Source organism: Hippocampus guttulatus, chromosome 6 (genome assembly GCF_054856545.1).
Source record: "Hippocampus guttulatus isolate MCC_2025c chromosome 6, RoL_Hgut_1.0, whole genome shotgun sequence".
Taxonomy (NCBI): Eukaryota; Metazoa; Chordata; class Actinopteri; order Syngnathiformes; family Syngnathidae; genus Hippocampus; species Hippocampus guttulatus.
In genome coordinates, this window is record NC_141266.1 from 20,032,482 (window position 1) to 20,055,188 (window position 22,707).

Here is a 22,707-nt window from a genome sequence, read left to right on the forward strand (position 1 = left end):
TTTTGAAATGTTCAGACTCTTAAACATTTTTAATACATGGGACTGCAAAAAGGCTGAAAATGCCAATTTAAGTCACACACACACACAAAAGAAAGTACTGTATAAGAATATCATTTTGGGACAAAAAAAGGATTACAAAACAGGAGTGATACACAACATGCGTCTGTTTGTGCGTTGTTATCGTTGTAACTATGGATGGTGTATCAATGTTGTCAGGTGTGATTTCAAAGTCATAGAATGTCAAATATGTCCTTCAAGTTTCATAACATCATAGCAAGAATAACACGGAACTCCCGGGGAGGACAAGTGATTTGCATGTACTTGTGTGTGTGTGTTATTGTTAAGGATGCGCCCAATGTTGTCAGGTGCGTTTCATGGTTACAGAATGTCTCGTGTTGTTTCATAACATGACAGAAATAATCATAAGGTCATTGTAGATTGAAGGAGACAATATGTCCATGTGAAACACACACACACACACAAAGTGCAATAATATGAGGACCTCATCCCCTCAAAACAAAAAATAATGAGCAATAACATCAGCGCAAGACACAAAATTTGTGAGAATATTACTTTGGGATGTGAGCATGAAAATGTGGGTCACAAAAGAAGACAGCGAACGTCTGAGAATGTCAATGTGGGACACGAAAAATTTGTTGTCTATTTTTGTTATTGGTACTTGTGCATAATTTGTTGTTAGGTGTGTTTGACGACGACAAAATGTCAAGTCTGCTTAGTGACATCACCGTACGAAATAGGTCATGAGGAAGATGAAGACGGAGTGATGTCAATGAGCGACACAAAAACACAGAGCGTGAGAATCTTAGTGTGGAACACACACACACAAATAAATACAAAAAGCCACTAATGCAGCATTAGTCCTCAAAGCCCGAGTTTAATAAGGGACACGCGTGAGTGTCAATGTGACACACACAGACACACACACACACACACACACACACACAAAATAGACAAACAATTTGAGTGAATCCCAGCTAAGGACAAAAAATGAAAGTGTGACAATACAAATGTAGGACATTAAAAAATGTGAGAATGTCAATTTGAGACCAACAAGAAGACAAAAAAAATTGAGGATGTTAACGTAAGACACAACAAAAAGACCAAAACAGTGTTAGAGTGAGATCCAAAAAATGATTTTGATATAAACAAAAAGACAAAAAAAATTGTGAAAATGTTAATGTAGGACAACCAAAAAAATGACAATAAAGCATCAAGATGTCAAACGAGAGATACAAAAAAAGGATGAAAATGTCATTGCGGTGCACCAAAAAAAAGAACATTTAGGGGATGTTGAGAAAATGACCAAAGAAAGCATGAGAATGTCAATGTGGGGAAACATAAGTGGGTGTTAATGTCAGGCACAAAAAAGGTGGGAGAATCAGTCCGGGGGACACAAAAGGGACAACAACAACAAAAACATGCAAAATCTATTATGTGTGTGTGTGTGTGGGGGGGGGGGGTGCAGAATATTGTCAGGTGTTGTCATGGAAATTTGATCATCACCAGTGTTCACTTGTATCACACATCCTGCTATCCATAAGCATGGTCGTTGCTGTGCAAGTTTGTGATTTTCCTGCGCTTTAGACATGTCGATGCAAAAAGCGATGAGCTGCAAACAGATGTCAAGACGGGGGCAGCCTCCCCATCTCATGCTCATGTTTTTCAATGGTCCAAAGCGTATGACTAATGACAATGAAGTACAACATAACCGTATTGGCAACATGTTGAAAGTTTGTTTTACACTTGAATCCCTTCCAAGAAGCAAAAAAAAAAAAAAAAATGTGTAAGAGGGGCTGCACCCCCGCCGCTTGAAGAGCCGGTGTTTCTCCATCAATTGTATAACCGGAATAAATCTCATCGTTTTACAAAGACTTTCGTTTTCTTGGTTTCCCTGGACAACATGTCTATTGTTTGTGTGTTTCATAATCATCATCTCAACACAGAAGGACAATAGTAAGGTATGAAAGGGCTTGTCTTGTCCAAACAAAAGGAGGTTTGTCTCAACAGACGTACTTGACGCGACCGAACGTTTTGGTGCCATCTGCTGGACACGAATCATAAACACGCGTTTCAGCCATCTATCCACAGTCTTTATTTTCTACGCTGTTGAACCCTCATTTACGTCACATATGAGCTGAAGACCACATCCTCACTTCAACATTATTCTTACGGTACTGGTTAGCTGCTAAGTCCAACATGCTAAACTTCAGCAATTTGGACTGGGCTAATATTGTCGCCTGTCTTTACACTGACTAGTTTCATCCACTGGGTGTCAGTGTTTCTCTACGAGTGTGCTCCACTGTCCATGTTACCGTCGATCCTGAAAGTTCTGTCGCTGTCCCACCCTCCCCTCTTTCTCCCTCTATAATAATACAATGCTGACGTCACAAGAGAGGTGGGGTCTTTAGGATGGTATAGGGTGGTGGTGGTGGGTGTAGTCGTGTCTCAGTGGAGGCTCGGACCCTGTGACTTGAGGTAGGTGAGATCCATGTTGAACTTTTAAATCCTCAATGCCGCTTGTTCCTGCTTAGACATACTGAATTTGGGGCTAGGAGAATTTTAGATGGCAATAAAAGTGGAGGTTTTTGATGTTTAAGTGTTTAGAGGTGTAAGATGAAGGTTTTTTTGACAATTAAGGTATCTGGAAGGTGACGCGGTGGTTTTCAAAAGCAGAATATGAAGGAATTTTGAAGTATAAGATGGAGGTTTTTAGAAGGTGAATGTTTTTGGAAAAAAAACAAAGGATTATGCAGGTTGGAGGTGTTTTTGGGGGGGGCATATGAAGGTTTGAAGAAAGGAAAGATACTCAAAAGTTGATTTCGGAAGTAGAAAATGGAGATTTTTAGATGTTTTTGGAGTTTGAAGAAAAAGGTTTATGGAACATGAAGTTTTCCAGAGGATGAAGTTTTTGGGGGAACAAACAATTCAGAAGTCAAAGTCAAATGTTTTTGGAGGTTAAAGATGATGAAGGTCTGTGGAGCGTGAAAGTGTCTGGAGGATGAAGATACAGATTTTTAGATGGTGAATGTATTCGAAAGATGAAGGCATTTTGATGTTGATGTTTTGAGTAGGCCAGGAATGTCTTTGAAACAAAGATGAGGAGTGGAAGTTGAACATGAAGATTTTGGGAGATTGGAGTTGAAGATATTTGGAAGTTGGGTAAAAACAGTTGATGGATGAATTTGGAGAAATGTCTGGGTTTTTTTTTTTTTTGCGGGTGTTTGTCAGTGAATCAGCAATTTCTCTTGGCTGCGTGACAAGATGCATGTGCAGTCCGTGAGTGTGCGTGTGCGGGCAACCTAAGGCGCTGAGGCTTGACGCGACTGCAAGTAGCTGACTTGTCAAGCTAAAATTAAGCCCAGCATGATTTGGAATGTTACACTTGGGCGCTAAGACCTGCAGCAACAGGAAGAAGGCAAATAAATGTGTGCCACTGTCAATAGCAAAAATTACCTTGATATCCTGGAAGTGTTTGTTCAGGAAACGGTTGGCTGTGCCAATTTATTTATTTATTTATTTATCTGGTTGTGCGCTTATTTATATATATATAAAATCTGTGCTGTCAAATTCTGACTATGAATTCCTCCCGCTGAATTGCATTAGCCTCAAAACATTCAATAGACATTTTTTTAGCTTCAAAAAATTTGCAAAGTGTCACTTCCAGCTTCCAGGCTGAAGCAATCGATGGACCAGTGATCCAACCTCGGTTAGGGTGCAAACATGATTGGCTGGTTTTGGATGCTGCTGCTATTGCCTGCTTCGGCCCAGGTGGATTGGTGGCCGGGTTGTGACGGTTTGGGAATGAATGTTAAATTTTTGAAGCTGAATACACCGAATATTTGAACGGGAATAAAATTCGGTGTGAGTCATTCAGATTCCCAATCTGATGGCACAGACATCGGACTATAGAGCACACCTGATTATAAACCGCACCCACTACATTTTTAAAAGGATTTTTTTTTTTACACACATAAGCCGCATCTGTCTATAAGCCGCAGGTGCCCACATTGTAACATGAAATATTTACAAAGAAAGACGGTACACAGAAAGCGTTTTCAAAGTTTTCATAACATACCTTAACTTTTCTTTCCAAATCGTGCCTGCAACACGGCAGCACCACGACAGTAAAACAGCACGAACAGGGCTGGTTAAAAAACAACAACACACATACAAGTCACTATTTGCCGGCAAGTAATGCTTTTTTTTTCCTCTGAAAAAAAATCCTTGCTTGCCGTAACGCTTGGTCAACCATTCCTTCATTAGGCTTTCTACCATCGATGCTTTTGTGTCAACTTTCACGACAATGTCTTTCGGGAGGTTTTTAAAATGTTTATTTTTTTGGGTGGGGGGGGCTTATCGTAATCCTTGGTGGATGCAGTGCAGCCCAAAACACAGGTCAAACGCGCTCCCTCGTGGCCGCTTGTTTTCAGTGTGACAGATGATAGCGTCTTCCTCAACACGTGTGTAGATATCAACTTCTCTCACTCTTACCTTTTATTCTTGAGCGCTCCCTGGCGACCATTAGAAAAATCTTTATATAGGCCGCTTCATTAAATAAAGCGTGTGACAAAAGTCGTGGCTTATAGTCCGCAAACAGCGGTAGTCAGACAAGTAAAACATCCTTACTCTTTATCAGACTTTTTACAGTGAAAGATGGTCCAAACATTTGTGGGGGCATTCAAGAGGGTACGCGGATGACAAATGAGGCTGCGCGGAAGATAAATGCGTGCGCGCAGCCTCCCTGCTATTCTTAGCGGCTACGAGTTGCGGCTAAAAGGTTTAGAGTTACTCGCACCTCATTCAATTTCTCGTTTCAGTCATCGCTTGGCCTCGCTTGCCTGCTGTGTGATGTCATGTGATGTGTTAAGTGTCTTTTCTAGGGGATGTTTAATATCACTTTTTTGACCCAGATACCAATTCAGTTATTTACTCTTTGAGAACTCGCTGATACTGAGTACTAATACCACTAGTAGCCGATATCTGATACGTACATTTTCAAATAACAGCAGATCATTATGACTCTTCTGGTCTCTTTCGGCTTAAACAAAGAGTTCACTGAATATGTTGCAAAATTTGAACACAAGTATGATGAAATAAATACTCGTACCAAAAAAAGTAGGCAACAGGTGAGCATAGCACTCTGTGTGTTACACGCAGGTAAGTAAATTGTTGCCTGTACAATAATAATGAGAAGATCTCAATACATTCGAATTCAATATATGTTTTTATTCGATTAATTGATGAAATAATCCAACACAAAAAATATTTGATCGTGACAGGCTGATACTGGTAGTTACTGATCCCAATTATTTTTTCTCCTCCCCACTCTTTTCTCTCGCAGAACCCCACCACCTCGGCCCACCCGCACCAGAACGAGTGCATGTGAGTGTGCGCCCCCACCACCCCCCCACCCCGAGAAGTGAGTCATGTCGGACCCCAGGGACATCGATGAGGACGCCATCCTCAAGGGCCTGAGTCCCGAAGAGCTCGACCAGCTGGATTATGAACTGCAAGAGCTGGACCCCGAGGTATGAGGGGGCACGTCATTCGAGTCACATGACTTGACTGGAGTCACACCAAAAGTGTCGACTGAAAATAAATGTGCGTTGCTTGGGAGATTGAATAACACCGCTAAGCTGTTCTGTTCACTAAATTGTGGCATTGTCATCGTGTAGGCTTAGCTAGCTAGCTAGCTAGCTAACTGTGTGCGGTAGCGATGGAAAAAAATAATTAAAAGATGCACTGGATAACCATTGATGCCAACAAAGGTGCTCAGGTGTTTTTGTATGAAAGGGAAAGTTGACTCACTGGCTGCCGGATGCTTACGTCACTGGGCGCCGTTTTAGCCACACCCCCCAAAAAATCTGAAAAACCGAAACGGTGAAAAACTATTATCTTGTTACAATTCAGTACTACATAGTCCTTGCATTTTTTTCAGCAATATGTATAATGTATTCAGAAAAAAATCTAGAATTTCATTTGACAGGGTCTTTACTTGATAAAAACGCCAATTTTAGGACTTGGGCTTTGCTTGGAGAAAACTTATGAAAGAGTCGATTTGACTTTGACTCGTGATTTGACAAGTCTTGCCTGTTTTCATTGAAAAAGTCTGCAGTTTCATGATCGGGTGAAAATGTTACGAGTAACTGTCGTTTTAATATCGTTATAAGTTATAAACTCTAAAATCAACAAGGTCGCGTAAGCTACGTTACCTTCACAGATTTAGCTAACCGGCAGCTTTCAAACTAAGTTTCATGTTGCCTTGGTGATGTGTTTAATTGAAAAGACAATAAAAAGTGATAGACAATATGAGCTCTGGGTTTTTTGACGATTAAAACAATTGTGATTGTGCTTCGTACAACTGAGTAACTAGTAAAAATAATGAGTGCAAAGTGGCTAATGTGCAAATGAACCGTACGTTGTGACTGAGCCATACTACATAACGTGACTTGTGATTTCCTCAGCCCAAGTTAGAGACTAGACTTGATTTGCTAGAATTTTGCCACAATTAATCTAGGACTTGCTCAAAACTTGAAGGTTAAGACTTTTACATATGTGACTTACTCCCAGTTCTGCTGTCTGGTCACATAAACATGACCTCCCTGTCCTCCCAGAATGCCATGCTGCCAGCTGGTATGCGGCAGCGTGACCAGACAAAGAAAAACCCGACGGGACCGTTTGACCGTGACGCTCTGATGCAGCACCTGGAGAAGCAGGCCATGGAGCACCCGGACCGAGAGGAGCTGGTGCCTTTCACGAGGGAGAAGAAAGGTGCCTGACATTTTATCCGCGGACTCCTTACACGTACTGTACTTTGTCATTATCTTAATAGCATAATTGCCGAAATATTTATTTATTAACGTTATGGCATTAACAAAACATATTCAAACAAGTGTCCTCTTGTATCATTTTGACCTTGAAAATCAACACAGACATTACAAATCAAACACTTTTTAGCATTCAAAAAAATTATATCTCTGACAGTAAGCTACCTTGGCAATTATGCGATTTGGCCAATGATGTTAACCCAAAATGTCAAGAGAATCAGAGTGAGCCCCCGTTCATCATAGGGATGTGTTCCACCTGCTCCTGCACCCCTGTGAAAATCTGTAATAAAGGGGGACCACGTTAAAAACATTTTTGTGTAGTTTTACCAACTCTTCCACACACGTAAACTCTAGAACGTCAAGGAAACCATACAATTTGAATGGGCAAAAGACTGCTCGCTCGATGCTCAATTAATGTGAAAAGCCATCGATGAGAACAGAAATGAGCAATTATCAGAAAAACGGACTCTGCATAGATTCTCTCTGCTCTGTGGGAACATCGACTATTCATGGACCTTAATAGGGGGCCTTCTCTTCCTCTTTTTCCGGCTCTGAATTATGCTACATCTCTTCCGGCATTTTGGGGCACAACGCAATACTGTCCTGCGCTAAAGGTGCCCAACTCTAAATTCTGACTTGCAGAAAAAAACAACACAGAATAGTTTGTATGCCCATATTGTTCATAAGATGAATGCTGGTAAGTCATATAAAATATTTGCAACGTAGCTGGGTCATCAAAAATGAACTGCAGTATAGCGGGAGACACTTTAGTAGTTCTGTAGTCTGGTTTATTGGCACTTTGGTCCCCATTTGTAGCTGTGCACTTTAATGAAATAATGCGACCTAATCAACCGTCCATCCATCCATTTTCCGATCCGCTTTATCCTCACAAGGGTCGCGGGGGGGGGGGGGGGGGGGGTGCTGGAGCCTATCCCAGCTGTCTTCGGGCAATAGGCGGGGGACACCCTGAACCGGTTGCCAGCCAATCGCAGGGCACACAGAGACGAAGAACCATCCGCTCTCACGCTCACACCTAGGGACAATTTGGAGTGTTCAATCAGCCTGCCATGCATGTTTTTGGAATGTGGGAGGAAACCGGAGTACCCGGAGAAAACCCACGCAGGCACGGGGAGAACATGCAAACTTCACACAGGGAGGCCGGAGCTGGAATCAAACCCGATACCTCTGCACTGTAAGGGCGATGCGCTAACCACTGGATCACCGGGCCGCCCACGACCTAATCATTTAGTGCTACTTATTTTACTGAACCCCCACCCCCCTCCAAGTTACAGATAGCGGACCCCAGGGTTTGAATCGCCACATTTGGAAGAAAAAAAAAACCTAGCATCTGTATCAACAGTGTTCTTTGTCTATTTGCCTCCAGGAAAAGCCTTTGTGGCAAAAAAAGCGGCTGAGATTCCCCAGCACGAGCAGGTCATCTTGGAGCCCGAGCTAGAGGAGGCGCTCAAAAATGCCACCGACGCCGAAATGTGCGACATTGCAGGTGAGACCGCGTCTTTAACGCCTTGCTTGCTTGTCAACTGCTCGCACCCAAATGCAGCCTCAAACTATCCATACGCGTGATGGACAGAAGAACAAGCATCGTGCTGCGCTGCCATGTTACGTTTTTTTTTTAAATTGCTTGTTTGGGTTTTTTTTTTTTTGTTAACCCTCAGTATGCCGGCACACCGACTGGACTGACCCACATATAAATTGCACTCGGACGTCCCATCAGCCACGACAGACATGCGACAGGATCCGATTCCCCGAAGTCAGCAGCTCAAAAATAAAACGCGCCGGGCTGGTAGGGTGGAGCGGCTTCTGTGGGGCGGAAGATAGGATATCTTTGTAAAACACACGGCCGTTGACAGAATAAACCCAAGATGGCCTGTGGCTCATATATTTTATATTTAAGCCTGTTAATTGTTTAAACACATGTTCCGGAATGGTGAGCCAAATTTTGGGGGTCAGCTAAGAACTGTAGTCGTAGCATATATTTGGATTTGATGTGTTTGTCAAAGCCATAAAAGTTAAGGATCAATTCTCGATTCCAAGGCAGGTCCAAAACATGTGGACAGACAGACAGACCCACAGAGCCGGGCCCCTCACTGGCTGCCTCTGGCCTTGGATCTGGACCAGGTCCAGATGAGGATTAAAGCTCGGTTAGCTTCCGTCAGCCGTTTGTTGAGCTTTTTTGGCCAGCGTGTTGGCAGGGGATGAAAAGCTTGGCGTAAAAGAGAGCGCGCAACTGCAGATCAGCAATGTAATTAACTGTTTTATTGACAATATTAGCATCAGTCGCCGCTCCCCTGCTTGGCTAGCTGGAGCCGTAAAGCTAGCAGGGTTACTGTCAGGGCCGCAGCGGGTGTTTATGGCTAAGCAGGCAGCTGTCTCACTGGCCTGCCTTTCCTTGATGGGGTCACAAGGGATGGGTGGAAGGGTGGGGGTGGCGGTGTCACAGCAGTTGCTGTATGACACACTTTCATGGGAGGCAGGTTACAGCATGAGACACACTGCTTCCCCCTCATGGTAACAGTAAAATTGTAGTTCGAGGTCTAAACTTCTTATTTAAGCTAACACGACTATGCATCAAAATGCATCAAAAATAGAATAGAAAATTGTTGCAGCATGTTTAAAAAAGTGTGTGAAGCTAAAAAAATCCTGATTGTGGCCTTTTCCATGCACAAAACACAAATAGGGATCACTGCATTCTAATCTAAATCAGCACATGAAGAAATTGTATCAAAAGTCTAAATTCTAGACAAAATGTTAAAAAACTGAAGTAATATTTGGCTGCTCAAAATGTACTGGGTATACTGAAAAATGTTTCCTGGCAATCGCTGACTTTCCTTGCATACGCATTTTTGTGACAACTGCTTTTCATTTGTGTTGTATGGAGTCACCTGCAAACTCGACAATTCACATCTGCATTTCTTGCAGATGTGAATTCAAGTCATTGGCATTTTCAGGAATGAATGGACGAAACTTTTTTTTCCCTTCAAAATCTGACTCTGAACTCAAATAACCAGGTTAAAAGATCAGTGGGCACAGAATGGACCCCTGAGGGCCTCTACGTGTGTCCGGTTAGAAACGAAAGAGGAATACTGTCTGACCGGAGTTCAAGTATCTCAAAGAGAATTCCACAGTCAACTTGCTAAGGCCTGGCTGAGGTCAAGAAACACCAGAATAGACCATTTGTGATGCGCTGCGCTAAATTTAAAGATCTTTCTCGGTGTTGAGGTCTCACTTACACACAGTCAAATATCAGACTGACTCTTCTGAAGTCAGCTGAGACCAACAAACAATTGCGTCTGTCTCATCATACTGTATGTGCTCCTTCAACACTGACCCAGTACCAACAACAATAAAGGCCATAACAGTAGTTCGATTTTGTCCTAACCGTTCCATCGTGTGTTAAAACTGGACAGAACACAAAATGCCGTCCCTGAACCAGTGCTTTGATTTTGACTGCAGTCATTGTCCCAAATTATGATGATACTCAAATATTTAGACAGTGTCCACTTCCTTGTCTTCTACCTGGATGGCAATTGCATGCCACTCACAGATTAAACCACAACATGACCCGCCAATGTTTTCTCACCCCCTCTCCCGCAGCCATCTTGGGCATGTACACACTGATGAGCAACAAGCAGTACTACGACGCTCTGGGCACCACCGGAACTATCGCCAACACGGAGGGCATCAACAGTACGTAGTAGTAGTCGACGTAGCTTGCGATTTCTTTTGGGAGTTTATTAATTTCTCCTGTGTACCCTTCAGGCGTGGTGAAAGAAGACCCCTTCAAGATCTTCCCCGACGAGCCACCCAACCCTACCAACGTGGAGGAGACGCTGGAGAGGATCCAAAACAACGACAGCAGCCTGACCGCAGTCAACTTTAACAACATCAAGGTAAAGCCCGATGGTCACAGGGCGTCAAATAGGTCGGTTGAAAGTATATGACAGCCAATGAAATGTATTTTAGGTTGGTTCTCAAAATTTTGGAATCCGTAATATTCTGATTTCAAAGTCGAAAATTGATGAGCTAAAACGAGGTCTTTAGCTTTAATCATATCAGAGCCATTAGCTGGGTGAACGTTAAGCTAGGAAGGAGTAAGACCCACATGTAGTTTTTTTGTGGACCCCCCAAGCTACCGCTTGCAGGCTCTTGGAGGTCTGAGGAACCATACTTAATTGACTAGTCAGTCAACCGTCATCAAATATCTTCACGATGTTTACGAAGGTACAGGACATGCTCCTCATGGCAGATGCTGGGGATTCAATTCACATGACTGAAGTCTTGCTGGGCAAGACTAGCCTTTCATATGGACTTTTTACTTGACTTTGACTTGGTAATCACAAAACATGGACTCGAACCACATGCCTTGACGAGTCTTCCTGTTTATGTTTGGCATTGTCTACAAGAATCAACAAAGGTTGAATTAAGGCAACTGGACTCTTCTTGTTTGTTTGAAGATGTTTCGCCACGAATCCAAAATGCTACTTCAGTTCGAAATTTGAGATAATATATATTTTATTCAACTGCACCTCGGCCTCACGGTTTCAGGACATTCCCATACCGACACTGAAGGAGATCTTCGAGGCCATGAAGGGAAACTCTCACGTGGTGGTTCTGAGCATCGCCGCCACTCGTAGCAACGACCCCGTGGCTTACGTGAGTCCAGCGTCTTTTTGGCAACCATTAACAATGAATGAAAATGATGTCATGTCAGCTCGTGTGTGTATATTTGTGTTTTTGCGCCTCTCAGGCATGTGCGGAGATGCTGCAGGAGAACACCAACCTGCAGAGTCTTAACATCGAGTCCAACTTCATCACTTCCGACGGCATGATGGCCGTCATCAAGGCCATGGCCAGTAATGCCACGCTGGTGGAGCTCAAAATCGACAATCAGGTCAGAAAGAACGCACGAGAGGCAGTACGGTGGAATAGTGGTTAGCATGTCTGCCTCACAGTTCTGAGGTTCATAAAGGTTTTAAATCTGGACTCTGGACTCCCTGGTTGTAGTTTCTGTTCTATTTTCTAGTTCTAAATTCTAGTTTCTGGTTTTTCCTCCCATCGAAAATCATCTAAAAGCTCCTTAGCTTCACCGAAGACTCTGAAGCAGGGGTGTTGTCTGCCTACTTCAACACACCTGATTCAAAGAGCCCTTGAATTTCTTCAGCGACCACATTTCGGTGACAGGATGTTCTCCCCTCACAGCGACAGAAGCTCGGCGACTCGGTGGAAATGGAGATCGCCGCCATGCTGGAGAACAACTCCAGCATCCTCAAGTTCGGCTACCATTTCACGCAGCAGGGTCCGCGCGCCCGCGCCGCCATGGCCATGACACGAAACAACGACATGCGTAAGAATTAAACAGTTTGTGCATCATGATAATTCAATGGGCATTGTGCCGCTCCTTCATGTGTGTGCGCCTTGGCCACCAGGGGGCGGAATAATACAATAATTGACATACTATATGTAGACGTGACAATGACGATGTGAAATATGAGTCGTTTTTGAAGGGGATAAAGAATATATGCAGTGTCTGTGTTGCTACCTCGTCTTCAAATTTAAGTTGCTTAAAAGGTCTGTAGCTGCCGTGCCTTTGATGCTAGTTTTGTGAGCCAATTTATTGAAAATGGAAGGATATGAATGATAAAATGACAAAAAAGTTCTGACCCATTTAATCGCACCGTCTTGAGTTTAACTTTTTGTTTTTGCTTGCTTATTCGTCCAGTTCGGCAGCAGAGGCTGAGATGAAGATGAAGGGTGGAAGAACTCGTCATTTGTCACGCAGAGCATCTTTGTTTTATTTTAGGACATGTGACATGATGATTCATCTCATGTGTGGGGGGGAGGAGCGTCTGTAAATACTTTCAGTAAAATATTTATTCAAATCCTCTTTGTAAACATTTGTACCCCTTTTATTGGCTGTTTTATTTTTAAAACAGAACACACAAAAATGAGGTATGTGTACCCTCAACAAAAGACCAGCTGGGTGATTAAAATTGGGAGGGGGAAAAAAAAAATCAGATTTTTGTTCATAAAATCAAGATTTTATTTGAAGGCCATATTGCCCATCCCTAATTCCATGATTTCCTCACCTCTGGCATGTGGTCTCTTGACAACCTTCTACGGTTTCATTTTAATCATGCAAATCTCCTTTAAGTCACTTATGATCCAAGCACTTCCCACAAGCACCTGAGCTATTTTTATCCTCCCGGGACGCAAAGTGAAACAGATCCGGACGGCCGGGCTTCAGTTACGGCGTTCCACATAGAAGAGGAACTCCTTTGCGCCCTCGGCGCTTTATGGGTACTAACAGCTGCTAACCTCCCAGGATTTCCACAACATGGCTGGCATTTCCTTCTCTTCCTTGCCCGTCATGTTTTTCATCTTTGTTCTCCTTAAAGTGATGGCCAGCTCAGTTCCATGGCGACCACTATTTGCGCTTTTCAAAGTTTTGCTCTTTTAATTTGTTTCCCTTCTGGGATTGGCTTTATTACTCCTGATACCAATTTGGAAATTTTCACTTAGGGATGTACTCACTTTTGTCACCAGCAGTTTGCACATGGAAACATTCACTGCCATGGACATTTATATTTGTAAATTGGAATTTAACAGTTCACTGCCACCGACGTATATACAGTATTTGTCAAGTTTGTTTTTCCAACAGGCAGGCGCTGGAGGAAGAGGTCTGTGAAATTCAGGTTTGTAAACCACTGTAATGACTAACAGATTCCTGTAGATGGCGGTGTTGCACCACTCCGGACTACAATGGCGCAGTTGACTATTGCTGCCTCTGACAACTGGATGTATTGAATGACTCCTCCTGGATGCACGATGCATTCGACACATTAGCGGCATTGAGAAGTGTCCAGCACCCCCCCTCTCCTCCCCGCACCCCCTGACTTAGCTCCCCCGACCCTCGCGTGCTTCTCTAATTTACCGCCACTTTGCTGAGCGCGATGCTAACTGGTGGAATCACGCTCCAAATTAGCACCCGACCAGCTCGTCCACTTCAGGTTTACACTTAAGCTGAGCGGGAATCATGCCGAAACTATGAGGGGTACACTCGGGGCAAGGGAGGTGTCACATTTCACATCGGAGCATCTCAGCTATCCAGGAAGTGTGAGTCTTGAGGTTTGAGAGAGGGAACCTTATGGCTCTTCACAGGTGTCCCCTGAAGGCACGCTTGCGTGCGAAGGAGGCTCGTCCTCATCGGAATCAAACTCCACGTTGCCGTCTTTAACCCAGCGGCCGCTTGTGTCCTGCAGCCATCCGTCGCTGCGGGTAAGATGACACACTTAGCGTCCATACGTGTGTGTGAAAATATGAACAACAGTGTACCTTTTCAGTTTGAGATAATGCTCCAGCTCGCGTCTCCTCTGGGCCGACATGGGCTCAGATGCTGGCGTCGCAGACGGGGGACGCCTTCCTATGGTGTTTGATGAATGTGACTGGTCACTGCCTGCATACAACCAAGTCAAGGCGTTTACAAACTGATTTCTGCAACATTTGGCAGCTCTGCCGTTTACCGTATAAACCACCTGTTGACAGTTTTGCGTTCCGGTGTGTTTGATCGAGGCGCAAAATACAACGCAGAACCGCTTATTTTGAGCCTTCAACAGGGACAGATGAACTCAAATATTGCTCCATGTACAGCACTTTGTATGCAGCGATGGCTGTTTGAAAGTGCTCTATAAATACTGTTGACTTGACAAATAAATCAATATCAATGGAATCAATATCACCTGGCATGCTCGAAACATCAGCTGACTCCGCAGCTCCGCAAGGTAACGCCACGTGATCAAGTGGACGTCGGCTGTTTCCCGGGCCTTTCACAGTTTTTTTGCTTTAAAAAAAAAAAATAAAAATTGATTTCTCTTTTGGGCTTTTGTGAGATGGCATGAAACATGAATGCGGCATGCCTAATTCTTTGATGGCAGCTGTTATATGGGACCGTCCTCAGCAAAGCGTGATGGGTCAGCTTCCTCGTTTGTGCCAATAAAGGAGCTGCTGAACTGGATCCTTCCTTTGAAATACAACAAAAACTCATTTTTATGTGTATGTATGAAATTTGCTAGATAAAGATGCCTTTGCCTCGCCTTACATACAAGTAGTTAAAAGCTACTTTGTTTTAAATGGCAGGAACAGCATGTCATCAACAGACTAACTCAAAACCCCACATAGGCCCATAGGAGGGGCCATTAAATTAAAAAAAAAACGTGCACATTTTTGCAATGTTGCTCTTTGTTACAGAAGCAAAATGTATTGAAACTGGAAACATTTGAACAATTGCGCTTAAAAGTTTAGAGAAGATAAAATGAAGTTCACCTGCAAAGGTCAGAATGTGCTTTCGGTTCATTCAGAAAGCCCAATATCACTAACTTGTGATGATTAACATTCGGCTGTACACTGTTCTATCCTCGACTACTGTAACATTTGAATTTCTACTCCGGGCACCACTACTTAAGGTTTGTCTTATCTAATTGAAAAGTGCATCGACATGTGCAGCAAGGGCCACCCACCTGCCGCTGGTCTTCAGCTTCGATTAGGTTTTCTTGTTTCCTTTTTGTTATTTCGTGCTTCAGCCGGGCCTTCCTCCCATAGAATGCCTTTAAACCTAGTCAACATTTTCACACTAATCATAGGGTTTTGTGTTACAGTAAGCCAGTTGAAATGCACCAGTAACTCACCTTCCAGATGCCTTTTCCCTTTCCTGTGGACTGTCAGCATGTCGACGGTGTCAAACACAGGGCGGTAGTTGCACACAAGACAAGTGTATCTAAACAAAACAACTTCATGGTGGTGATTGGGTGATGACATGAGTTGGAATGGCTACAGACAATCACGGTGTGGTCAGTGTTTACATTTTACCTTCCATTGCTCAGAAGTGTTGCTTCGTCCTCTGGTATAAAGTTTGACAGGAGATCTGCGACGCGACGTTTCTGCAAGCAAACACAACAACAAGGATGTCTACCGACAACAAATTGTAAGTAATGCAGTCTATTTCCGTTTGTTTGTCGTTAAATTGGAGCGTTACGTATGCTAACAATTAGCTTACTTTGCGCACTGTAATATGTATCCATTGATCACAACACATGCTATAATATTCAAATTCACCTTGAGGATATTTAGCTGACTCTTGTCGTTACCTTCCCGTTTAAAAGACATGTTTGTTTAGCACTACCATAAGATGTTGAGAAACAGGACTTTAGTAACACGTTATCAACTTAGCTAGCGTACTGTGGCGTTCAAAGTAATGGTTCATTTGGCATTTCAGTTTTTAAAGGTTTTAACTAAAGTGGATAGCTTCCGAATTGAAAAATAAAACAGCTATCCATTTGATATTGGGTTTTGCGTTTGAAAACCTAACAACTACATTGTAACGCAGTAACGGGTTCATTTAATCACGGCCAATGACGTGCGCCCTTGAAGGCATCATGCGCAAAGCCTCATGGGAGCTGTCACTGAAACTGCAGCTTTGGTCATTACGTTGTTGCTGTTTAGCTAACTTAACAGCCTGCTTAAAACATGTATCGACTGACAATAACGTTAACCGGACAAAGACATCCTCCTCAGGATATTATGTTGACTCTTATCGTCAGTTTCGCTTTTAAAAGTATGTCTCTTACATGCAGTGCTGCTGAGTAACAGCCTCGTTAGCGTGTTTACTTATGGTCTAGCCGACAAGATAATGAGGCTTTCAAAGTAGGGGTAAATATTATGGTTAGAATTATTTGAAGCCGTCACGATAAGTGACCGGTCTTCAAATCAACTGTATTTTCGTAATACTTTAAATAACTGTATTTTATTGTATCGTAACACCGTTACAAAATGATATGGATACTTTCAATGCCGAGTATTAGTGAATGCATCACCCGCAATGCATCATGGGAGCTGTCACTCACAAGGCAGCCATGGCAACATATGGCGGCGAGCAGGAGACGGCGGAAAGCGCAACTTTTGTCTTTTCCCACTGGAACTTTTCGCCGTTTTTATCTCTTATATAATTATTCTATATTTTACTCTTCTTTGTAATGTTGACCCTACTCGGCATGGATTGACATTACGGATATTACATCGCTCGTTATTTTGGAGCGCCGATTAAGCAACTGATTTTTTAAAACACAAAAAACAAAAACAAGCACAAAACCGAAAAATCGCGTTGGTCATTACGAAACCGCCATGTGTGCGATTCTACGAAATTACGAAAGTTGACCGGATCCAAGTGATTCCTTCCTTCCTTCTCTCGCCGTCATGTCCGCGGGGAAAGAGCCTGTGGACGCCGGTGGGAGCAGCCTGCTGCGAGGCGGCCGGAGCAGCAGGTCCTACGGCAGCCTGGTCCGGTCCAATCTGTCCCCGGTCCGACGAAGACATATCGAACATCCCATCAAGCCCGGCGAAACCCTCCAAGGCCTCGCCCTGAAATATGGAGTCACTGTACGTAGCCTCTAGTACTTTCTGTCTTGTTTACAATATTGGATTAATCCATTTAAATATTTGTCTTTTACTTTTAAAAAAAGAGACAGTTTTGACAAGGAGCAGGAAGTAGAGATACCTGTTTGCAAATACAGGGAGCAAACGTTCAAAGACATCAGAAAATCAAATACAACAGATACTTGAAAATCGACCAGGTACAGTTGCAAAGTACATTTCAGTCATTTCCACCATTAGCCACGATCAAACTACTATGACAATATTTGAAGCAAAGTAAATCACAGATTATAATATGCAGTGTTTTTATGATATCCCATGTGAAACGATGTAATGATTGCATGGAACAAACCCAAAATAAGATGCATGCAAATACCGATGTAACAAAAAAATTGATTACAATAATTCAATACATTTCTCCTATAACATTGGTCAATAGCAAATTAAATTAGACGACGATGTGTCCCGAATCACATTTTTAGACAGATACATACAATAGTTTTTTTTGTTTTTTTTTTAGATATTTTCATTTTTGTTGTATTTAAATTTGATCAATAAAAGCTTACGCAATGTGGATTTTTACTAGACGTAATTTAAACCATTCCCGGAAAAAAAAAATTCACCTGTTGCTGAACTTCATCCATCCATACATTTTCTAATTCGCTTCTCACCGAGAAGCAGTGCAAAAAAAGAAAAAAAGTTTACTTGCATCTCTGATTAAAGGAAAAAAAAAAGCGAAAATGTGATGCCCAGTGTAATTTATCATGAAAAAAAAAGTTGGATATGCTTTTTATGATCGTGTATTCCAACAGTTGCCGTTACCTTTCAGACGGAGCAAATCAAACGAGTCAACCGTCTGTACACTAACGACTCCATCTTCCTGAAGAGGTCCTTGTCCATCCCCGTGTCGTCGCACTCAGATGCTCACAACGCTGCAACCGACGCTGACAACGAAGAGGAGGAGGATGGCGATGACAAAGATGCGCGTTTGGGCGACCGGGTTTTCCGGACCGATAACGGCCCGACGGCGAGCCCCTCTTGCGCCACCAAAGAATTGACGGCGGCGGATTTCTTCAGCCGATTGGACAGCGTTATCAGCGAGTCCAAGCGGGCAGCCGCCAGGAGATGGCAGGATGCGGAGAAGAGGTTAAAATACACTTCTATCGAGCACTATTCATTCCATCCTTGCCGGTCTATCAATCCAACAACAGTATGAGTCTGTCAGTCTGCAGTATATATTTTGAGTATCTGTCGGTCTGTCTGTCTAGCTGCCTTTCGACACGCAATAGAGTCCAAAATGACCTCTTCTAAAGATCAGGGAATGTAGCTGAGACACAAAGTTAACCAAAAGGGCAATGATTCGTCTGTTTCCTCTCTTCGGCTTTCCTCTGTCAGGCTAGCCGATCTGGAGACGATTTGCTCCAGCAGGCTGAGCGAGCGTCCGCGGTCACCTTCGGGCAGGCGTCAGCGGGCGCCGCCATCCGCCGCCGCCGTTCCACCCACCACCACCAAGCTGACGATGAAGCTGAGGGAGCGAGAGGATGACATGTTTGAGCTGTGAAGCGACAACACTAACATGGTGTGTGACACTGAGCCCCGGGTATGCTTTGAAATACATTTTGAACACTATTTCATCCCGATGTGGTGCTGCATATGGACTGCGTGTGATATGTCACATGGAGGCAAGTCACATGTTGGCGGTCAGGAGACGTGTGTGAAGCGGCCTCCCAGGCCCAACTCGCAACAACAGGCAATATTGTTCCCCGCTTATTAACTTATGCACTGAATGAAGCTTATTTCTTACAGGACACTGGAGGTATGATTTCATGATAATTGGCATAATCGTGTTGAGAGGAAGGTCATGTAGAGTTTATTAAACATTTGATGTTTGAAAAGTGCACCGTGCGGAGTAGTGTTGTTTGCTCACCTAAGTGTTTTAGGTTTCATAATGAAAAACGTGATATTATTTAATACATGTAATTTAGCAAAACGTTATTGCCAATGATTGGTTGTACGAATGGTATCGTTATTTATTACGTGAATACATATTTTTATTTAACAAATGTCATGCATTTTATTTAATTCATAAAAACCTTTATTTACGCCTGATTTAATCTATTCAGTTGAATTAACTATTCCAATTTCTAAAAAGTTACAATTTCTTAAATCAATACATGCTTGTACGTATGTATTCATTGAAAAAAATATTGTTTAGAAAATGTTTGAAAAAAATTACTTATTTTTAGTTCATAAATGTAATCTATTATTACATGCTCATTTTTTTAAGAAGCATCTTTTACATATGCATTATTAAAAATAATTGAATTTATTATGCCCATTTTTTAGTAATTTAATAGATATCATGATGATACAAATTTGTGTTGATTATTTCATGCAATTAATTAATCACGTTTCAATATATATTTATTAATTTAGTACATTTAATTGAATGTATATAATTTTAATTGCAGTATTGATTTGATTAATTAATAGCCAATTCTGAATCGATGATTGCACGGGATAAGCAGTGTTGAACATGGATGAATGGACGGATGATTAAATGCAGAGCCCACACACAGCGTTGACACCACAGTCAGGCCTTATTTTATTATGATCATCGTCGTCATTTTTATAATTGGCTGTTTTATTTTTTCTGATTTCAGGATGCTTCCACAACGTCCTGGCCACCAGAGGGCAGCATTGTATCAGCAGACTCCCTCTTCCTCTTTCCGTCAAACATCAGCGTATTCATGATTTTAAAATACTGTGAGCCACTTTAGTTCGGATTTGACCTGTTGTCATGACAACGCCTCACAACAAAAGAAAGAAAAAAAAATCTATCTCCGGCAGTTTTGTTCCCAAGTAGAGCGTTGGCGGGGCTTCCCTCCTTAACATTTGCTCTCTTAGCAGCAGGACAGTGTCGAGTGTGGAGTGTCAGTGTGGTCCCAAGGGAATGGGGCTCGGCAGTGGGGGGCACCGTCATATTGTCCCGTCCTCCAGCAGCTTGTTGAGTCCCTTGCAGATGTGCTCCAGGTTGTCCCGGAAGGGCCCGTCGGGCTGGTAGAGCCGGGTGAGCAGCTGGGGGTCGGCGTAATGGTTGAACACGTGGTTGATGCGCCCGTGGGATTTTGGCGTCAGGTGGCTGTTGACCAGCCGCAGCAGGAGGTCCCTGCATCCCGTCAGGAGCTCCGACATGACTGTCTTGTCGAAGGTGAAGTCCACCTGTTGGAACACCGCAGACGATCGTTACTTTTCTCCACGGATTGTCCGATTTGAGATTTAGAATTTCGCTTCAGGACAAGATTGCAAGTGTGTACCTCGTAGAAACTGATGGCAGTCATCGCGCCCTGGTGCAGCTTCTTTTTGAAGTCCTGGGCCAACATCAGCTCCTCGGTGCTGAAGCGGTTGTTGCGAAACAGAAGGCCGATCTTGACGGCGATCTTGATTAGGTCCTTGACCACCTTGTGGGCCTCGGTCTTGTTGCCCGAGTATCCTTTGGAGACGCGGTAGAGCTCGTCCAGAATCTCGCTGGTGGTGTCGTCGATGAACATTTGGACGGAGGTCTTGGTCGCCATGCTGCTCAGGATCTTCTTCTGGACCTTCAAGGCCGTGTCCCTGGAGCTGAAGTGGTCCATGGTTGTCTGGAAATGACATGGCGATTCATTTAGTCCAGTGAACATCAATTGTGTGGATGGGTCGTTTAAAAAAAATGACTGGGCTCTAGCTTGACGATGGTATAATCACCAAAATACCGTCTTTTAAATTTATAAAAGTTGTCAAAAAATGCACAATTGTTGGATTTTTTTTTCTTCGGAAAAAAAAAGAAGAAAAATCATTTTTAGCACAGGAAAAAAAAATATCAGATGACAAAAAATTGAAACCAGATAACCAAAAAAACAAAACACAACTTACGGAGGAGTCCTCGGTTTAAGATCTTGCTGATGTTTCTCAGTTTACTTTTATTTTTGCAGTTGTGTTAATGTTAATTTTCAGTTCCTTAATAAGAAGCTCTGAAAGTAAATTGACATTCAGGTTTAAAAAAAAAAAGAAAAAGGCTTTTTGAACAACACCTTCTCTTCACAAATGCAACTGTGGGGAAATGCGGATCGCAGTACGACAACAGTTGAGAGCCACACATTTAGCATTTTAGAATGTGCTTCCCCTCCGGTTGAGCCGCCTACCTGGTCTTTTTGTTGTCGTTCTTGTTGTGTTTTTTTTTTTTTTGTTTGGTTTTTTTAAACTTGACCTTGTAGAAGTTTGTCACTCGAGACGCCCTTGTACTCCGTCAGGTTTTAATATGTGACAAACATAATCATCCAAATAGTCATGCTGGCATGAGGACAGGCAACATTCTCGCTGCCGCTTGCCAAGTGAAACACGACGACACAGGAAGTGTGGCACAAACAAAATGTGTGCGCTGCACGTATCTCTGTATCAGTCTACGGATAAAATCATGAGTCGTTTCTCGGACCGCGATCACCGTTCTGTATTTAGAATCGCTTAAAACAGCTGTCGCCGGCTCCCCTTTGGATTCTGTAAAGCGGCATGTTATCGGTGTTAGCAGCAGTAGCTAAGAGAACACCCTAAATTTGACACAAATTCTGCCAAACATCAGAATTGTGTCGCTTCGAGCATGTCGTGTAAATCCATCTTAAGTGTCACATGCTTCCTGTGAAATAACATCAGTCTTAATCCACGTTTCCACCAAAGTGGTCCAGTCCAGTTGACGGTTTAAAAGAAATGCACAGCAAATCTTAATGTGCTGAGCACAACTACTTCCGTAGCGTGACATCACAGTGTGACATCATAGTCAATTCAACAAAGTAGAGCGCGTTGACAGAAACCAAAAATGGGGAACATCTTTCCTCTTGGTTACAAGATGACTTTTGTCAATTTTTTGTCTCCACCAATCAGCAGGCTGCACTGTCTAGCTCCGCCCCTTGAATTACAATACCCTTGCTCATGGTTCCCCATTCGAAGAAAATTGTTGTCCATGCACCCCTGCATGAAGAACTCAAATCTACGATTGTCGACCCCCAAAGAAAAATGTTTACAATCGGCTATCGATGCCACAAGATGTAAAGCACTACTTTTGTGTAAATGAAGCTCAACTCCCTTCAACATAGTCCTCAACTCATTTTAGCATAGTTCCCCGGTAACAAGATGGCGCAAAAGCGCGACATTTGCCTTCAGGGAGCTCCTCGGCTCACTTCATATTTTCTTGACACCAAGATGGTGCCAAAGCACTACTTAATCCAAAATGGAGCCCCTCCACTCACTTTAAAATAGTTCCTTGGCACCAAGATGATACCAAATACTCCCTTTTGCCTAAAGGAAGCTCCTCAACTCAGTTCAGCATAGTTCCTTGGCACCAAGATGGTGCCAAAGCACTACCTTTGCCTAAATGAAGCTCCTC

The 22,707-nt window shown here is 43.0% G+C and overlaps 4 protein-coding genes across 6 annotated transcripts; 2 read left to right on the forward strand and 2 right to left on the reverse strand.

Annotated features, from left to right (window-relative positions):
* The first annotated feature begins 2,418 nt into the window (after window positions 1–2,418).
* On the forward strand, window positions 2,419–12,761 carry tmod4 (tropomodulin 4 (muscle)). Its single transcript, XM_086112982.1, has 10 exons — window positions 2,419–2,496; window positions 5,363–5,549; window positions 6,636–6,792; window positions 8,233–8,352; window positions 10,464–10,556; window positions 10,629–10,759; window positions 11,415–11,522; window positions 11,617–11,760; window positions 12,069–12,213; window positions 12,589–12,761. Exons 2-10 carry the CDS (start codon window positions 5,448–5,450, stop codon window positions 12,609–12,611), a joined length of 1,023 nt encoding a protein of 340 aa, XP_085969108.1. The 5' UTR covers window positions 2,419–2,496; window positions 5,363–5,447; the 3' UTR covers window positions 12,612–12,761.
* A 995-nt stretch (window positions 12,762–13,756) lies between these two features.
* scnm1 (sodium channel modifier 1) lies at window positions 13,757–16,128 on the reverse strand. 2 transcript variants are annotated; one of them, XM_086112986.1, is made up of 8 exons: window positions 15,978–16,128; window positions 15,732–15,802; window positions 15,551–15,639; window positions 15,383–15,477; window positions 14,783–14,886; window positions 14,606–14,706; window positions 14,202–14,322; window positions 13,757–14,138 (listed from the first exon to the last, which is right to left on the reverse strand). In XM_086112986.1, exons 1-8 carry the CDS (start codon window positions 16,026–16,028, stop codon window positions 14,012–14,014), a joined length of 759 nt encoding a protein of 252 aa, XP_085969112.1. In that variant the 5' UTR covers window positions 16,029–16,128; the 3' UTR covers window positions 13,757–14,011. The 2 variants fall into 2 exon arrangements, with proteins under 2 accessions (XP_085969112.1, XP_085969113.1); XM_086112987.1 differs by having other exon boundaries at window positions 15,551–15,652; window positions 15,978–16,064.
* A 181-nt stretch (window positions 16,129–16,309) lies between these two features.
* lysmd1 (LysM, putative peptidoglycan-binding, domain containing 1) lies at window positions 16,310–21,082 on the forward strand. 2 transcript variants are annotated; one of them, XM_086112988.1, is made up of 5 exons: window positions 16,329–16,476; window positions 17,131–17,297; window positions 18,121–18,437; window positions 18,687–18,870; window positions 19,955–21,082. In XM_086112988.1, the coding sequence occupies exons 1-4, from the start codon at window positions 16,389–16,391 to the stop codon at window positions 18,850–18,852; spliced, it is 738 nt and encodes a 245-aa protein (XP_085969114.1). In that variant the 5' UTR covers window positions 16,329–16,388; the 3' UTR covers window positions 18,853–18,870; window positions 19,955–21,082. The 2 variants fall into 2 exon arrangements, with proteins under 2 accessions (XP_085969115.1, XP_085969114.1); XM_086112989.1 differs by having other exon boundaries at window positions 16,310–17,297.
* Window positions 19,873–20,926, reverse strand: tnfaip8l2b (tumor necrosis factor, alpha-induced protein 8-like 2b). Its single transcript, XM_086112990.1, has 2 exons — window positions 20,609–20,926; window positions 19,873–20,513 (listed from the first exon to the last, which is right to left on the reverse strand). The coding sequence occupies exons 1-2, from the start codon at window positions 20,924–20,926 to the stop codon at window positions 20,271–20,273; spliced, it is 561 nt and encodes a 186-aa protein (XP_085969116.1). The 3' UTR covers window positions 19,873–20,270.
* Window positions 21,083–22,707: the final 1,625 nt, after the last annotated feature.